Genomic DNA, 13,890 nt, shown 5'->3' on the forward strand with positions numbered 1-13,890 from the left:
CTACCTTGTCTTTTAGTAATCCTGCAGGTCCAATAACATACTTAAAAATGTGTCTAGCAACATTGGAATCTACAGCACTCAAAGGATCATCCATCAAATAAACATCTGCATTTTGATACACAGCACGAGCTAGGCTAATTCTCTGCTTCTGTCCTCCACTAAGATTCACTCCCTATTTTACACATGACATGATAATTTTTTAATATCTTCATATGTTCAACTCGTTTCATTTACTAAATGTTACAAATGATGAAAATGTGAATAATATCATTAATATAATATGATTAACTTAAAAACTAATATCTGAAGAGTAAAGCAAGACCAACCTTTTACATTTAAAATTAAGATGGCCTACTCTGGTTTCTGAAAAATATATTGCCAACTAATTGGCATGACATTATTGTGTTAATAATGCAAATAATTCGGGTATTTCTTTTTGTACGATTACATTTCTGCTGAAGATACAAGATAAGCATTTACATTTTTTAAATTCTTAATATATATATTAAAAAACATTCACACCTTTTCTCCAATTTCGGCAAAATCACCACCAGTCAAAATGGTCAAGTCTGTCCTTAAGGCACATGCATCTAACAACCTCTGATACTGTTTGCTGTTGAAGGCAGACTTCATGATTATATTTTGCCGTACAGTTGTATTCTGAATCCAAGCTTGCTGTGGAACATAAGCTAAAGAACCCTTGAAAAATCCAAATACTATTTAAGTTTGGCCATTAAACTGATTTAACATCAGTTCTGTAATTAACATAAACTTTACTGCAAGTACTTGAGACAAACAGGATGTATAATAGTAATGATCAGACAGATAGCTTTTTTTTCCCAAGTTATCTAATAATAAAAACATGATTGCTAAAACCATAATACATATATAATGTATTGAAATACTTTGATCATACATTTACAGTAATTGCACAAAAAATTTATATTTTCATTTATTTATTTTTGAAATTTAATATTAAATATATAACAACTAGAAATATGTACATTAACCACAAAGAAAAAATTATGGCATTGTTCGATTAGGTTACTACTTGTTATAAGAAGTTGGATATATCGTTACAGGTAAGATCTTCATGGTTACTGTATTAATATGGTGTTGCAATATGTAAGGCAAGCTCTCAACTGGGTTCTAACAGGAATCTGGTGCAACTTGTTTTTATTGTTGTTTTAAATACCTAACAAATAAATGTTAATTTTTAATAACCCCCCTAAATGATCACAAGGTAGTTCTGGGAAGGCCCTTCAAAAACTGTGATATTATTATTTTAACACCAGGTATAGTTTATTTGCAAGTGCCTTGCTTCAGCGAGTGTTGTTCTGCTTACACAAAACATTAGTATACTTACTGAAAAACTAAGCAAAGAACCTTGGAACATGTTCATTTAAGATTTCGTGATATCCAAGGATATTTGTAAAAACAGATACTTCATATGTACGTTTCAGGCCCAATGATAAGGTTATAACCCAGGCCATAATACCCCAACTACAGTCTTACAAGACTCACATAATGCTATCACATTGAATTTTTCACCTGCCCACCTCAAAATCCATACTAACTCTTCATTTCAAAATTGAATCAGATGACTGTTATCACAGCACAAGCATCTGGCCCAGTGTTCAAGATTCCAGTGTATATAGGCTTAAAACTAAGCAGAATTGTGCCAGATATTTTTCAGTGGTTTGTAAATGGAACAATGTTCAAATAATATCACAGGAAGTTCCCATCACAGTGGAACACACTGGATGCAGTAATTCACTTTATGTTTATTGAAAAGTTGATTTAAATCACTTTAGAGCAAACCCCTCTTCCCTAAAGCTCACTTATTTCACAGTGTAATGACATCTTGTACATATTTTTGATTAGATTTATCTATCTGTCAGGTGCATTAATTCTCTTGCAAAGTATGCTGGATAGGAAATGATCATGAACAAGGAATGGATGTCCTTGTAGTTTATTTTTGAATTTTTACATGAAAAAATATGATTTGAAGCAATTTATAATTATCTTTCCTAACAAAGTTCTCATTATAAAGTTATTGTTGCACAATGTTGTAAGTTCAAAATACATCATAATAATTTTATATAATTGTTGTTACCATCATGAAGTGATAATGGAACTCTGGGATATTAAATGCTCTTATTTTGAGAGACGATTCCTGGTTTTGGTGAAGTCATATAGTATAGTATGTGTATGAATGAATATATTTGGATGTTTTTTTAAGTGTTCTGTAGAAAATAAAACTGAAGAAAATTAATTTTTGGTATTACACATTTAAGGTTATTCTGCACCTTTGTACCCATTACCAAAGAGCACAAATGAATTTCCTATAACTCTGATAGAGAATGTACTAAACATTGGAAAGGAATTAGGTTGTATATCTGCCAGTTATCAAGTTATATATAATATACAGCATGTACTTTTAATCAGGAATTTGTCAAATCTGTTACTTTTCACCTGCAAAAATCTTCTTCAGTATCTATCAGAAATACATTTTTAGATAAGAAAAAGTTTAACTTATGATCTTTCTACGTATGTTATCAGTTTTACTTCAAGACATTTTTTACAGAATATCTTAAACATTATATACCATCATTCAAAGGCCATTTTGGAAATGAACTCTGGCATTAAGCTGCAGTTTAATTCTCATTTATTTAATTTGTGTTATTTGACAATATCTGAAGAAGTCCCCACTTTTAGTGCACATTTCTTACTTGCCTCGTCAAATAATGAAGATTTACAAGTGCAGGGGGGGGTAGTGTATATATGAAGGTGTGTTGCCCTCCTATTGGTGGAGGGATGTTGCTGCATGATGGCCTCATCATGCTGTGGTGCAATCATGTGGAATTAGGTGGGAGTTTTCACATTGCTAGTAGCATGCAAATCTCTTTGGCAGAATGTGTGGAAGACCTGAGGAAGGTAGCTAAAGTGTGTGTTTATAAGGGATGTGTAGGAATGTATGTGTGGAGGTGAGTATCTATCAGAAATACATTTCAGGTAAAGAAAATTTTAACTTTCATAACAAATACTCACATTTTCACACAGTTTAGCTAGAATCCCATATTGATGTTGGAGGGACTGGTGCAAAGATTATAAAGATAAGCCCTCTTCAGAAAGCATCTGAAGGAAGCCCATGGGGTCTGACACCTGATGACAGGGGCTCCATAGGCGTACACTTGTGGCAGACCACATCTCATCTCATCCAGGGTATACACTCTTTGCCTATATAGGGAAGATGGGTGTCAAATAAGTCAGATTTGTATCACTTAGACAGACAGAATTGCACACAAGATGTCAGACAGCCAATACATGAAGTGAGGTTGAGTCTGCTTCAAACCATACCTTGTGTGCTCACCTCTTCTTCCATCAGACTCGACAGGTCAAAACCAGCTGTGGGAGAAGGGAACTGTATGATTTTGTTTAAAGTACATATATTCATATACATCTCTACTCAAGTACCAGTCTCTATAGGCCTCTTGCCAGCTGTGGGAGCAAGGTATATTTGAGATGTAGTACAAACAGATAATAGTGTTCACCTTCACTCTACTAAACAGACACTGGTTGCAGGAGGACATGAGAAATATAGGTATTGAATGGATTGGTATAGTGAGTTGTATCATTGGTCCGTATGTGATTTATAATGTATCACAGATATATATGTGGGTGAACCTCACTACACTCTCAGTGTCACCAAAGTTCCACTTTCCACCATAATGGGATCCCTTGTTCTAGCTCCAGCAGTTAAGTCCTAGGTCGTGAGAATTCTCCATAGTCCACCATCTAAACAGCTAGGAACTTGTAAATGACAAGAGCCTCCTGTACTCCACTTGACAAGGAGAGATATGCATAGGAGAGACCTGGAGAATGTGCCCAGATCCCCATCGATTCTTCAGTCTGAAAAGGTGTTTTACTGGAGATAGTGCAATAGGTGACTGGAAAACTCTATTTTAAAAAGCCAGGAAGCACAAGCCAGAGAAATGGGCAAAAACACTGCTCTGGTGCTGTCTTTTTCCATGATTGTCTATGGAATAGGTATGGCTTGTATTGGAAAGAAATGTGATGTTTCAGAACACCCCATCTCACAGCGAGCATGTGAAGAACCAGGATGGATGGGATGAGCACTTTCTGTTATTTTGGCTAGATGCAGGTTTTCGGTAAGGTTTTCTGGGAGGTAACACTAAGTGCCTAGTGGTATCCTACTCAATGAAAGAGAGGTCCTGAAAGGAAAATGGTGCACATTCTACTCAAAGAATGTGAAGCAATTGAAGAATGTCGACCCAGAAGCTGAAAATCATTAGGAGAGAAAACAGCCAGAGGTTATAGAGATGGATGTATAAAGAGAGTCCATATGCCCACCTGGAAAAGCTCATCCAAAAGCCGAGGCCAAGAATCCTTTGATGAGCAAGCTGGTAAGAAAGGTAGAATAGTGGTGCACATAATTACTGCCTGGAAGTAATTGGTGGCAGAAGAATCAATGACAAAAAAACCTGTCACAGATGACAAAAGACAAATTCAGTGAAAGGACGAGAAGAATGTGACAAGAATAATACCACAGTAGAGGAAAGTCTATTCTGATTGGTGATAGACCTGACAAATTCCATATGTGAAGGTGGAGGAAGAATAACCCTCAGTGTAAGAGGAAATTGAAGGAATGCAAATCAAGAAGGGGAGGGGATAATGATGGAGGAAGGGAAGTCCACTTAACAAGTGTATCAAGGCCAAGGCAGTCAGAGAGGCACAAATAAGAAGGCCCAAGAAGGATAGTAATAGTAGTGTGTAAATCCAAGATCCAGAAGGATGAGATGAATAAGAGAGCTGGTAAAGAAAAACAAGTAAGATCAGGCACGGCTGAGAAAAATGACAGCTAGAACCAAAGGAAGAGCAATAGAAGACTGTAAGAGAGGAAGCCTGCAGTAGAGAAGGGTGACAAAATGTCCAAGATGGATGTGTCCAACCAAGTTTAAATCCTACAGAAGATCTGGGTGTGAAAAGGCAACTCTGTTGAGAGAATATGAAATGGCTGAGAGAGGTGATTTGCCAACAAGAAGGAAGCTTCCAGCAAAGGATGTCAATGGGCACAGAAGTATACAGTTAGAACCTGAAAACAAAAAGGCCCTGAAACATGAGCCACAAGTATGATTAGAGCAAGGAAAGGGCATGGAAAAAATTGAGTAGAGCATGACCAAGACCCGCTTTCTTGACCTAGCCCTTTACTCAAATTCCTTGTCTAGATCAGTCTTCTTCTCACCCTTCCATTCTGGAATCCAAGTCATCCTACTTTTCTTGTCTTACCTCTATCAGTAGTCTTGTTTTTCTCCTCTTCACTCCAGTGACTATCCTACAGGTATGATTTTGCATGTACCTTTCTCTATTCATATTGTCAATCTTACTTCTGGTGGTTAAAACCTGCAAAGAGAATGTGGACAGAAGCCATATATTATCAGACTAGACCATGAGAGGGAAAAGAACACCAAAGAAGACATTTGGGCAAAGAAAGGGAGTCAGATGAATCATGTGTACACAAGAAGAGGGAAATGGTACAGTAAAGAGAAATGTAACCTAACCCAATGAGTCCAAACTGCAGAGGAATAAAGTATGGAAAGATAGTGCAGAAGAAATGGAACAGGTTAAACCAAGAAGGGAATTAACATGCACAGAAGCTGTTAGAAGCATGAAGAAGGGGCACAGATGAAAGGTGGATTTAGAAGAGGGAATACAGAAGGGTAGTGAGAAAAAGACAAAAAATGCAAAAATAGGAAACTATAAAGGGGAAAAGAAGGAAAGGGTCCTGATCCCTAAGTTGGTCAGATAGATGACAAGTAACTGGGAAAAGGAAAGGAATAATGTCGACAAATCTTGACGAAAGTGGCCACAAATGTGAGGGAATGAGGTATTTGTTGTGAGAAAAGAGCTAATAGGGAAAGTAAACAGTATAAATCCTAATAACTAAGAGAAAAAAGATAAACATAAAAACTGAGTCATAAAGTGAAAAACAAAAAAATAATTAAGAACAAGGGCAAATGAGAAGGAAAGGGACCTGAGAATGAAATCCAGTAAGAAATGGAAAGGTTAATGAAAGATTTAATGAATGTTAGAGTACTACCAAAGCAAAGTAGGTGAAGAAATTTGTCTAATCAATCATTGTCGATTGAGGAGAAAGAAATTCAGCTGATGAGATAGGAGGAGGAGGCTCATGAAGCATGTTGTAATCCACAACACGTTGAGCAATGGCTGCATGATGCTGACAGTTAATGGACCTCTAAAACCCTCAGCAGAAATAAAGCCTAAGTGTGAACAGTGTCCCACACTTGGGACTAAGTATAAAACACCATTATTTGAGAAGTCATGATAAAATATTATAGCTCTTTAAATAAAAGCTAAAGAGAATAAAAATCAAAGATTTGTTAAAGAAGTGAATCTCATCAAATTTAACACATATGGGAAATTTAAACATATTTGCTCAATACAGTGCCAAAAAAGAATGAAGACTCATGAGTGCAAATGCACAGGAAGAGTTAGTGTGCATGTGTTGCCCTCCTATTGGTGGAGGAGTTTTGCTGCATTATGACTTCATCATGCAATGGTGCAAATTCACTTCAAATTAGGTAGGAGTTTTCACAAGGCTAGTGGAATTCAACTCTCTTTTGTAGAATGTGCAGAAGAGCTAAGGAAGACAGTTAAACTGTGTGTGCAGGTGAATATTCATTCCAGAAGAATTCTGAGATGTATCACTTCAAGTTTATAAACTTTCATAATTTGTAAATCTGCTCAGATTGTGACATTTTACTGTACTTTTTGCATCATTTTTATACACAAGCAGAACAAAACAATTATATTACATAATGACTTAATAGGTAAATTATCATGTTTTGTGAGTTACTGCTTCAAGTTTTCCTCACAAACTTCAAATAACTATAGAACCAGTATAAAAGCTTAGTTACTAATCGTGATGTTAGAACTTCTACATACCTAATAAATTTTAATTTCAAATAATGATAAACAGTTAAAAAGTATAATTATCAAAACTATAAATGTATAATAATAATAAATATGATAACTAACTTGAACATTAACAGATCCAGTTAACTTAATTTTATTATTCTTGCAAGCTGACTTAACACATGTAGTACATTTCAAAGCTAAGTACTTATTATAATACAAAATACAATGTCAACAAGAGATAGGTTAACTTATTTGTTCTCTAATTGCTTTCACATTAATTTGTATCTTAACTCTTGAACTAAACTCTGTATGTATTCTAAAACAGGGGAATCCATTACTGTTGACAATGGATCATTTAGCTGGGAAAGAGATGGTGAGCCAATTTTAAAAAATGTTAGACTAAATGTTAAAAAAGGACAGCTTGTGGCAGTTGTTGGTCAAGTAGGTGCTGGGAAGTCATCACTGTTGTCTGCCTTACTTGGGGAGATGTACATCACAACTTTGAAAACTTCTACATAGACACAGAAATGTTATCTTCTCTTTAAATAGATATGATGAATGAAATATTCTTTGTAAATACTTATGAAATTATTAATAAGCCAAACATTAAATCACAAAAGTAATCTGCATAGGTTAATCTTTTAAATGCTCTCAACCTTTTCATTTTCTATAAAAAATATTAAATGATTTCATTTCAAAATTGTATGTATGTATATATATATTCAATTTGAACCTTTACTTTGTTTCCCATTGGTTATCCCATCTGTGATAAGTCATGTGTGTGCTTGTCACATATATGTATCTGATTGAAACCAGTTACAAATACAGTATATTTATTTAATTTGTAGTTGTGGCAGTATTTGACAGGCTGTAAAAGACTGATGTAGCATGCTTAGCAATAATATTTCTTGAAAGCTTTCTTACTCGTTCTCATACTAACCCATGCATTAATTTATGAACAGAATACTATTTTGAAGTGTAACCAATATCAGACCTCTAAGTCTGGTATGTTTCTGACATGTGTTTAATGGCTTAACATAATTTATGCTAATGTAGGGATTTATAATAAAGAATATTAAATTGTACAATTACCATTTTGTAAGTAATTGTTAGAAATTCTTTATTTTAACCTTTCTAAGCATGTTTTTTAAAGATGAGTGAAAACTGAAGATGACATGGTGTTTTTGAAATATACACATGTTGCCATGTTAAGAACTGATATTTTATATATATTGGGAACTGTGGTATCTGTCTGAGCATTTGCCTGTCTCCTGTTTGCAAAGCTGCGCACTCAACATTCACTTTTGAAATGATGGGAGAATAGGCATGAATAATGTTGATGCCAAATTTTATTTCACAAGCAGGATATTCTACACTAAATTGTTAGGAATTAATTATACTATCATTCATATTTCAAAATGTGACGTAACTTAAAGAATAAAAATGTAGATTTACCATATGTTATTGGTGAGTGGCTCACAGCATGACTGAAATGATTGACTGAAATGATCAACAATTACTTTTCGTGATGGGCAGTATATGTAGCTCAGAGCTTTGGTTCTGAGTGAAACCAAGAGTGCAACACAATTAACCTTGTTAAAGTCCATAAAATAATTTAGATTGATAGATTAACTTAAACTGGGAGTGGGTACTTTTGCTTGTATATATATATATATATAAAATCAAGTAATGATGTTTGGTTAAGACCTACAGGGAAGACTTATATTCATTGCATATTGGCATAAACACATACATGAATGAGTTTCCATATTTTACTGTATATAATTTTTAGCTTCATATGGGAATTGGTTGATGAGTTTCACCCTTTTGATACATAAAACAGTTACTGTATAACATAACCTTCCTAACAGTTATAGTCCTAACAAGTAAAATTCAGTGACACAGTTGTCACTAAGAATAAAAGCTTCAATATACAAAGTACAAAGCAGTATTACTAAATACTCCAAGAAGTGAGTATCTTTAAGTTATTATTTATATAAAGCATCTTTAAAAAATATTTTCCTTTCTATATTAACTGACAAAGTTAGAAATTGCGAAAATACATCATCAAGTAGCTTCAGTATGTTCTTTGCAAAAAACATTGATGTTTTAATTGTGATTTGAAAACAAAATTCATTAACAGAAAATTTTTATTTTTATTATTTGAAACTAAAGTTTTATAGATGAATAAAATTAGCAGAAAGAATTGAACCATGAAATGTATAAGCTAACTATTTGTTTATAGAATTTAACGAGTATATGAAAAGATGATTTGGGTTTTTCAGTCACCCAAAATTTTAAATTAAGATAACTGCTTGATTTTAAAATGTTTCTTTATCAACAAGACTTACCATATTTAACCAAATCACCCACACAATCAGTATCTAATTCTTCTGACAATAAGTACTTGTTCATTCGTTCTAAAGAAACTCTTGTCTATAAGAAAAAAAAACAAAACATTCTGACAGTTAGATCTTTTGATTTTCACATATTTTAGTTAGATAAAAATGTTCAAAATATCTGATATGAGACATCTCTCTAGCTTAACTTAACAAATCTGTTTAACATTTTTCTAACCATGCAAGTTAATAAATACAACTAAATTAAAAGAAACACAATCTTCCATCTCTTTCTTGTCTAAAGTGAGGACTGAGACTGAACAGACTTAACATGTGCACCTGTTCGCTAAGCAGGTACTTTAACCAACTACTTCATTAACACAAAACTTGGCACAATGTTTAAGCTAAGCTCATCATTTTAAGCTAGGAATCCATGTAATACCATTATTATTGGATTGCCTTAGACTATAATTTCTGAACTGTTATATGATGTACTTTGCATAAATAAGTTTTGTAAATTTTCTGAAGAAGTGAAAGCTAAAATAAAGTGAAAATGAAACTTTTATGCTTACTGGAGAGGTTTTCTAACCACCTAAACTATTAAGACCAAGAGGAACAAGCATTAGTGATCATTTGATTATACAGCAAATCTATGTCTTAATATAGATCGAAGCTTGTAACATTTGAGTTATTTGCTTAGTTGGTAAGAAAAGCTGCTTTGCAAATCCTGCTTGATCTCTGTTTTTACTTGTTTAAAATACTTCATAGTAGGATAATAAAACTGGATAAAAGATTCTTCACCTTGAGACTCACCCTGACTTAGCAACAAAACCTATATCAAATATATTAGAAATTTTAAATAACAGATATGCAAGTTCATCCATTTATTCACATAAAATAGCAAAGATAGACAACTTTTCATCACTATTTATCATGATTCACTGGAGAAATAGTAACTTTTTGCAGTACTCGAATTGACTTGATAGCATAGTGTCAATTGAGTCATTTAATTATAGAAAGGAAACCATATTTTAATTTAACCATAATTTAATTGTTTGTATTGTATTAAGCATAGTGTTATGCACTTTTTAATGATATACATTTATTTGACTTGCACAAATTATTATTGCTCATAAGCCTCCTATTTAAGTACAATTAAGACAAGATTCATATAGCATGTGAAATTTCTTCAAAGTTAAAACTAATTACCTTATTATAGTTTTATGAATCTTTAAGCACATGTATATGTATTATTTATTATAGTTACTATATCTGCTCAAATAACTTTTGAATTTTTCAAATGGCAAAAAATTCACAAACATTATTCATCTATGGTTCTTTGTTTATAAACTAGTAGTGAAGAGTAAATAGTTAAGTTTGAACTTTATTTTGAGTTAACCAAGCACAGTAAGTGCTGTATCACTGAAACAAAACCTTTTATTTCAATAAAAGCATTTCAATTATGTAATTCAATTTATTATTTAAAAAATGGAGAGGCAGCTTTACACACTATTTCTAGTTACCTGGATAATGTTAGAAATGAGTTCAGGCAGCAGGATTAAGCTGAACCGAAGCATGTTTAGGAGGGTCAGTGAAACAAATGCTGTACTGGGGTCCAAGATATTTCTTTCATCCACCAACACATATGTCAGAAAGGTAAATAATGCTAGCTGTACATAAAACACACATTCACACTGGTATATGATTATTACACAGTTCAACAGTTTGTAGTGAATAAACCAGGAAAAAAAAGTATTATTTTATATTCTAAAGGCACTCATTAACCTGTTTTAAAGTTCTGAAACAAATTAAAACATTTTTAATCATCACAAAACTTTGAAGATGATTTTCTCAATAATTTAATGTGTATTACCCAATATAATGATTTATGGTTCATATACATAGGTTTAAACCCCTATAATTTATCTTTTTTGTCATCTACTGAATATGTTTACACTTTTCATGTCCATATTCTACTAAAGGCCTGCAATTAAAAATATATTGCTTTTGCTACTGGATTGTAAAAATTACCATTTTTATTTTTCAAGGAATTCCTACATTCTAAGTATACTGTTGCGTCATCGAGATCACGTGATTCTCACGCCCTCTACTTTCTAGAACTATCCTGTACTTTGGTGAATGCTCTAGTATTTACTAGATATAGGGTAGTCTGGTATATAAAAGAGGGTGACAACGTGACGGTAAGGTAATGTGTGTATAGGTAATGAGTAATTGAACTGCAGTCAGAGAGAGACGTATTGTTGAAGTTAACGTTCGTTCGTTATAGTGTTTGTTTTAGCGCGAATATTGAAAATAAGTGTATCATGAAGTTATATTCAGAAAGAATAAACCAGTTTTATTAAGTAAGGACTTGTGTCGCTAAAGTTTCGTCGGAACGAAGTTACAGAAAGTTAATTAACAAACGGAGACGTAACAATACTTTCCCACACAAAAAAACAATTATAAACAAGTACATCAGATACTTATTTAGTGAATTTGTACATGTACTTTACCATCATGTTCTGTCTATCCTTATGGTACTTCTGCACCTTGCCTAGGCTTTGTGCCAGAGAAGAGAGTTTTGCAAACTTCTCCATTTATACTTTTCATTTGTCACTAGGTTTGTTTTATCCAATGGAACATCCTGAATAAAATTCATCATTCCAAAGATTCTTTTTTTTGGTAGTTTTAGTTGTTAAATAGTGTCATACTAGTAAGTTAGTCCTTTATCTCTGTCAATAGAGCTCTTGCCTGGCTTGTGGGAGGCTTCAAGCTCAACTGTGACCTGAAGGGAACACTTTTAAAGGGTTTACTATACTCTTAGTTTACTATACTCCAGTGAGGTTTCTGTGTTTCTGATCATCTTAAATCAGTGTACATCATGAGATATTTACCTTCCTTTTATTTTGTACAGCTCACATTCTCGATGGGTGTGCCTATCCATGGAAAGTTCATCTTATGAAATACAATAGTCTAAAGATAAGTGACATACAGGATTGCAGTGAAAAAATCTGGTAAACTAAATTTTGAAATTTGAAAGTAGTGTGTACATATTTTTGATCAACTGCTTTTTCTACTTATTTATTAATTTTGCTTTTCTTATTGAGAAAAAAAACATGAATTAAAATAGTAGTAATTCAAATCATACTACAAGTAAATGAGTACTTACTTGTAAATAGAAAGGGATACAAGTCTTACCATGAAATAATCATCAATAAGTCATATGAAATACATGATTTAAATACATTAGAGCACACAGATCCCACCATATTAACAATGTATACAATGTTTGCATATTTTTCCGGAAGCTACCAAATGTATGACCATATCTACAACATTAGTGATAACACACATTATTTATTCCTGTAAAATACCCCTTCAAAAATGTTGGCACGATATTGTCACATAATTTTCTTAATTGTTCTATAAGCATCTTTGGTGATATGTTTAAAAAAGACAATATAATAGTAATAAATGATATTACCAAGAAAGGCGAACAGTTCCACAAAAATCCTATTCCAGCATTTAAATACGAAAATTTTTTGATCAGCTCCATTTCTTGACTTCTAATATGAAGTATGTGTTTCATGAAAGGAGTTTCCCATGCATAAAGTTTTAGAACCTAAAAAAATAAAGACAATAAAATATTTGGATTTTGAATCATATTAAAAGCACAAATACTGTTGTAAATGCTACAAAAGAGTTATTTTTAAGTATACAATTACCATACATCATCTAACCTACATAAAAGCCAAAATGTGTCACAGCATGTCACACTTGATTTCTCAAATAGAAGGAGTCATAAAAACAAAAATGCAATTATCCAGATAAAATAGTTCAATTACTGTCTGCTCAGGACTTACAATGCTAGAATCCGGGTTTCGATACCCGTGGTGGGCAGAGCACAGATAGCCCATTGTGTAACTTTGTGCTTAATTATAAACAAATAAACAAACCTTAACAACTTCTAATATATAAAAAAGCCATTGCATTTTGGTAGCACTACCTTCCAACAATGGCTTTTATGTCATGTTGCTTAGCAACAAAAGTATAACCTAATATTGTTGTTAGTCTATGTACTGAAAGTATAAAATGAAATGTATAGACAACAAAAATGGAAAAATATCTGTTGATTTCTTAATTTAGAGTCTCCATTGATTAAAGAGGTTTGTTTTATATTTAAAAAGTATTAAAAAATTCAGAAATGATTTAAGTTTAAAATTGAATCAATATTTTTACTTTCATGATAAATTTTATGCACTTGGCTCTAAGCTAGGTGATCCCACACTACATCTTTACTTTAGGCTTATTATACCAACACTCACAACACTTATAACGTTTCACGGCACCCCTCCCCTCATGGAACCCCTTGCACCCACCATCACTAAAATTGAAAACAGACATACCGCTTTGCCACTGGGGGGCAGAAAGTTGTTAATCTTACTGATTTTTTACCAATAATTATTCTATGAATATGCCACGAATTAATTTCATGAATGATCTTAATTTTGATTGGCTCACAAAGAAACTTACCAATGTTTGACTGCCTCAACTGCAATTTTCTGCCTCTTTGTTGGCCAAGCTTGATTTC

At 33.0% G+C, this 13,890-nt stretch overlaps 1 protein-coding gene across 1 annotated transcript in view; it reads right to left on the bottom strand.

The window, feature by feature from the left end:
• The window catches only part of LOC106466418 (multidrug resistance-associated protein 1-like), a 157,213-nt gene that overhangs the window by 49,989 nt on the left and 93,334 nt on the right, over positions 1 to 13,890 (bottom strand). Inside the window, exons 12-17 of the mRNA XM_022394417.1 lie at positions 12,784 to 12,921; positions 10,823 to 10,969; positions 9,312 to 9,396; positions 7,081 to 7,127; positions 523 to 699; positions 5 to 172 (exon numbers count right to left, since the gene is read on the bottom strand). Coding sequence (XP_022250125.1) covers positions 5 to 172; positions 523 to 699; positions 7,081 to 7,127; positions 9,312 to 9,396; positions 10,823 to 10,969; positions 12,784 to 12,921 — 762 coding nt within the window. The remainder of the gene's footprint in view (positions 1 to 4; positions 173 to 522; positions 700 to 7,080; positions 7,128 to 9,311; positions 9,397 to 10,822; positions 10,970 to 12,783; positions 12,922 to 13,890) is intronic.

Source organism: Limulus polyphemus, unplaced genomic scaffold (genome assembly GCF_000517525.1).
Source record: "Limulus polyphemus unplaced genomic scaffold, Limulus_polyphemus-2.1.2 Scaffold2252, whole genome shotgun sequence".
Classification (NCBI taxonomy): domain Eukaryota; kingdom Metazoa; phylum Arthropoda; class Merostomata; order Xiphosura; family Limulidae; genus Limulus; species Limulus polyphemus.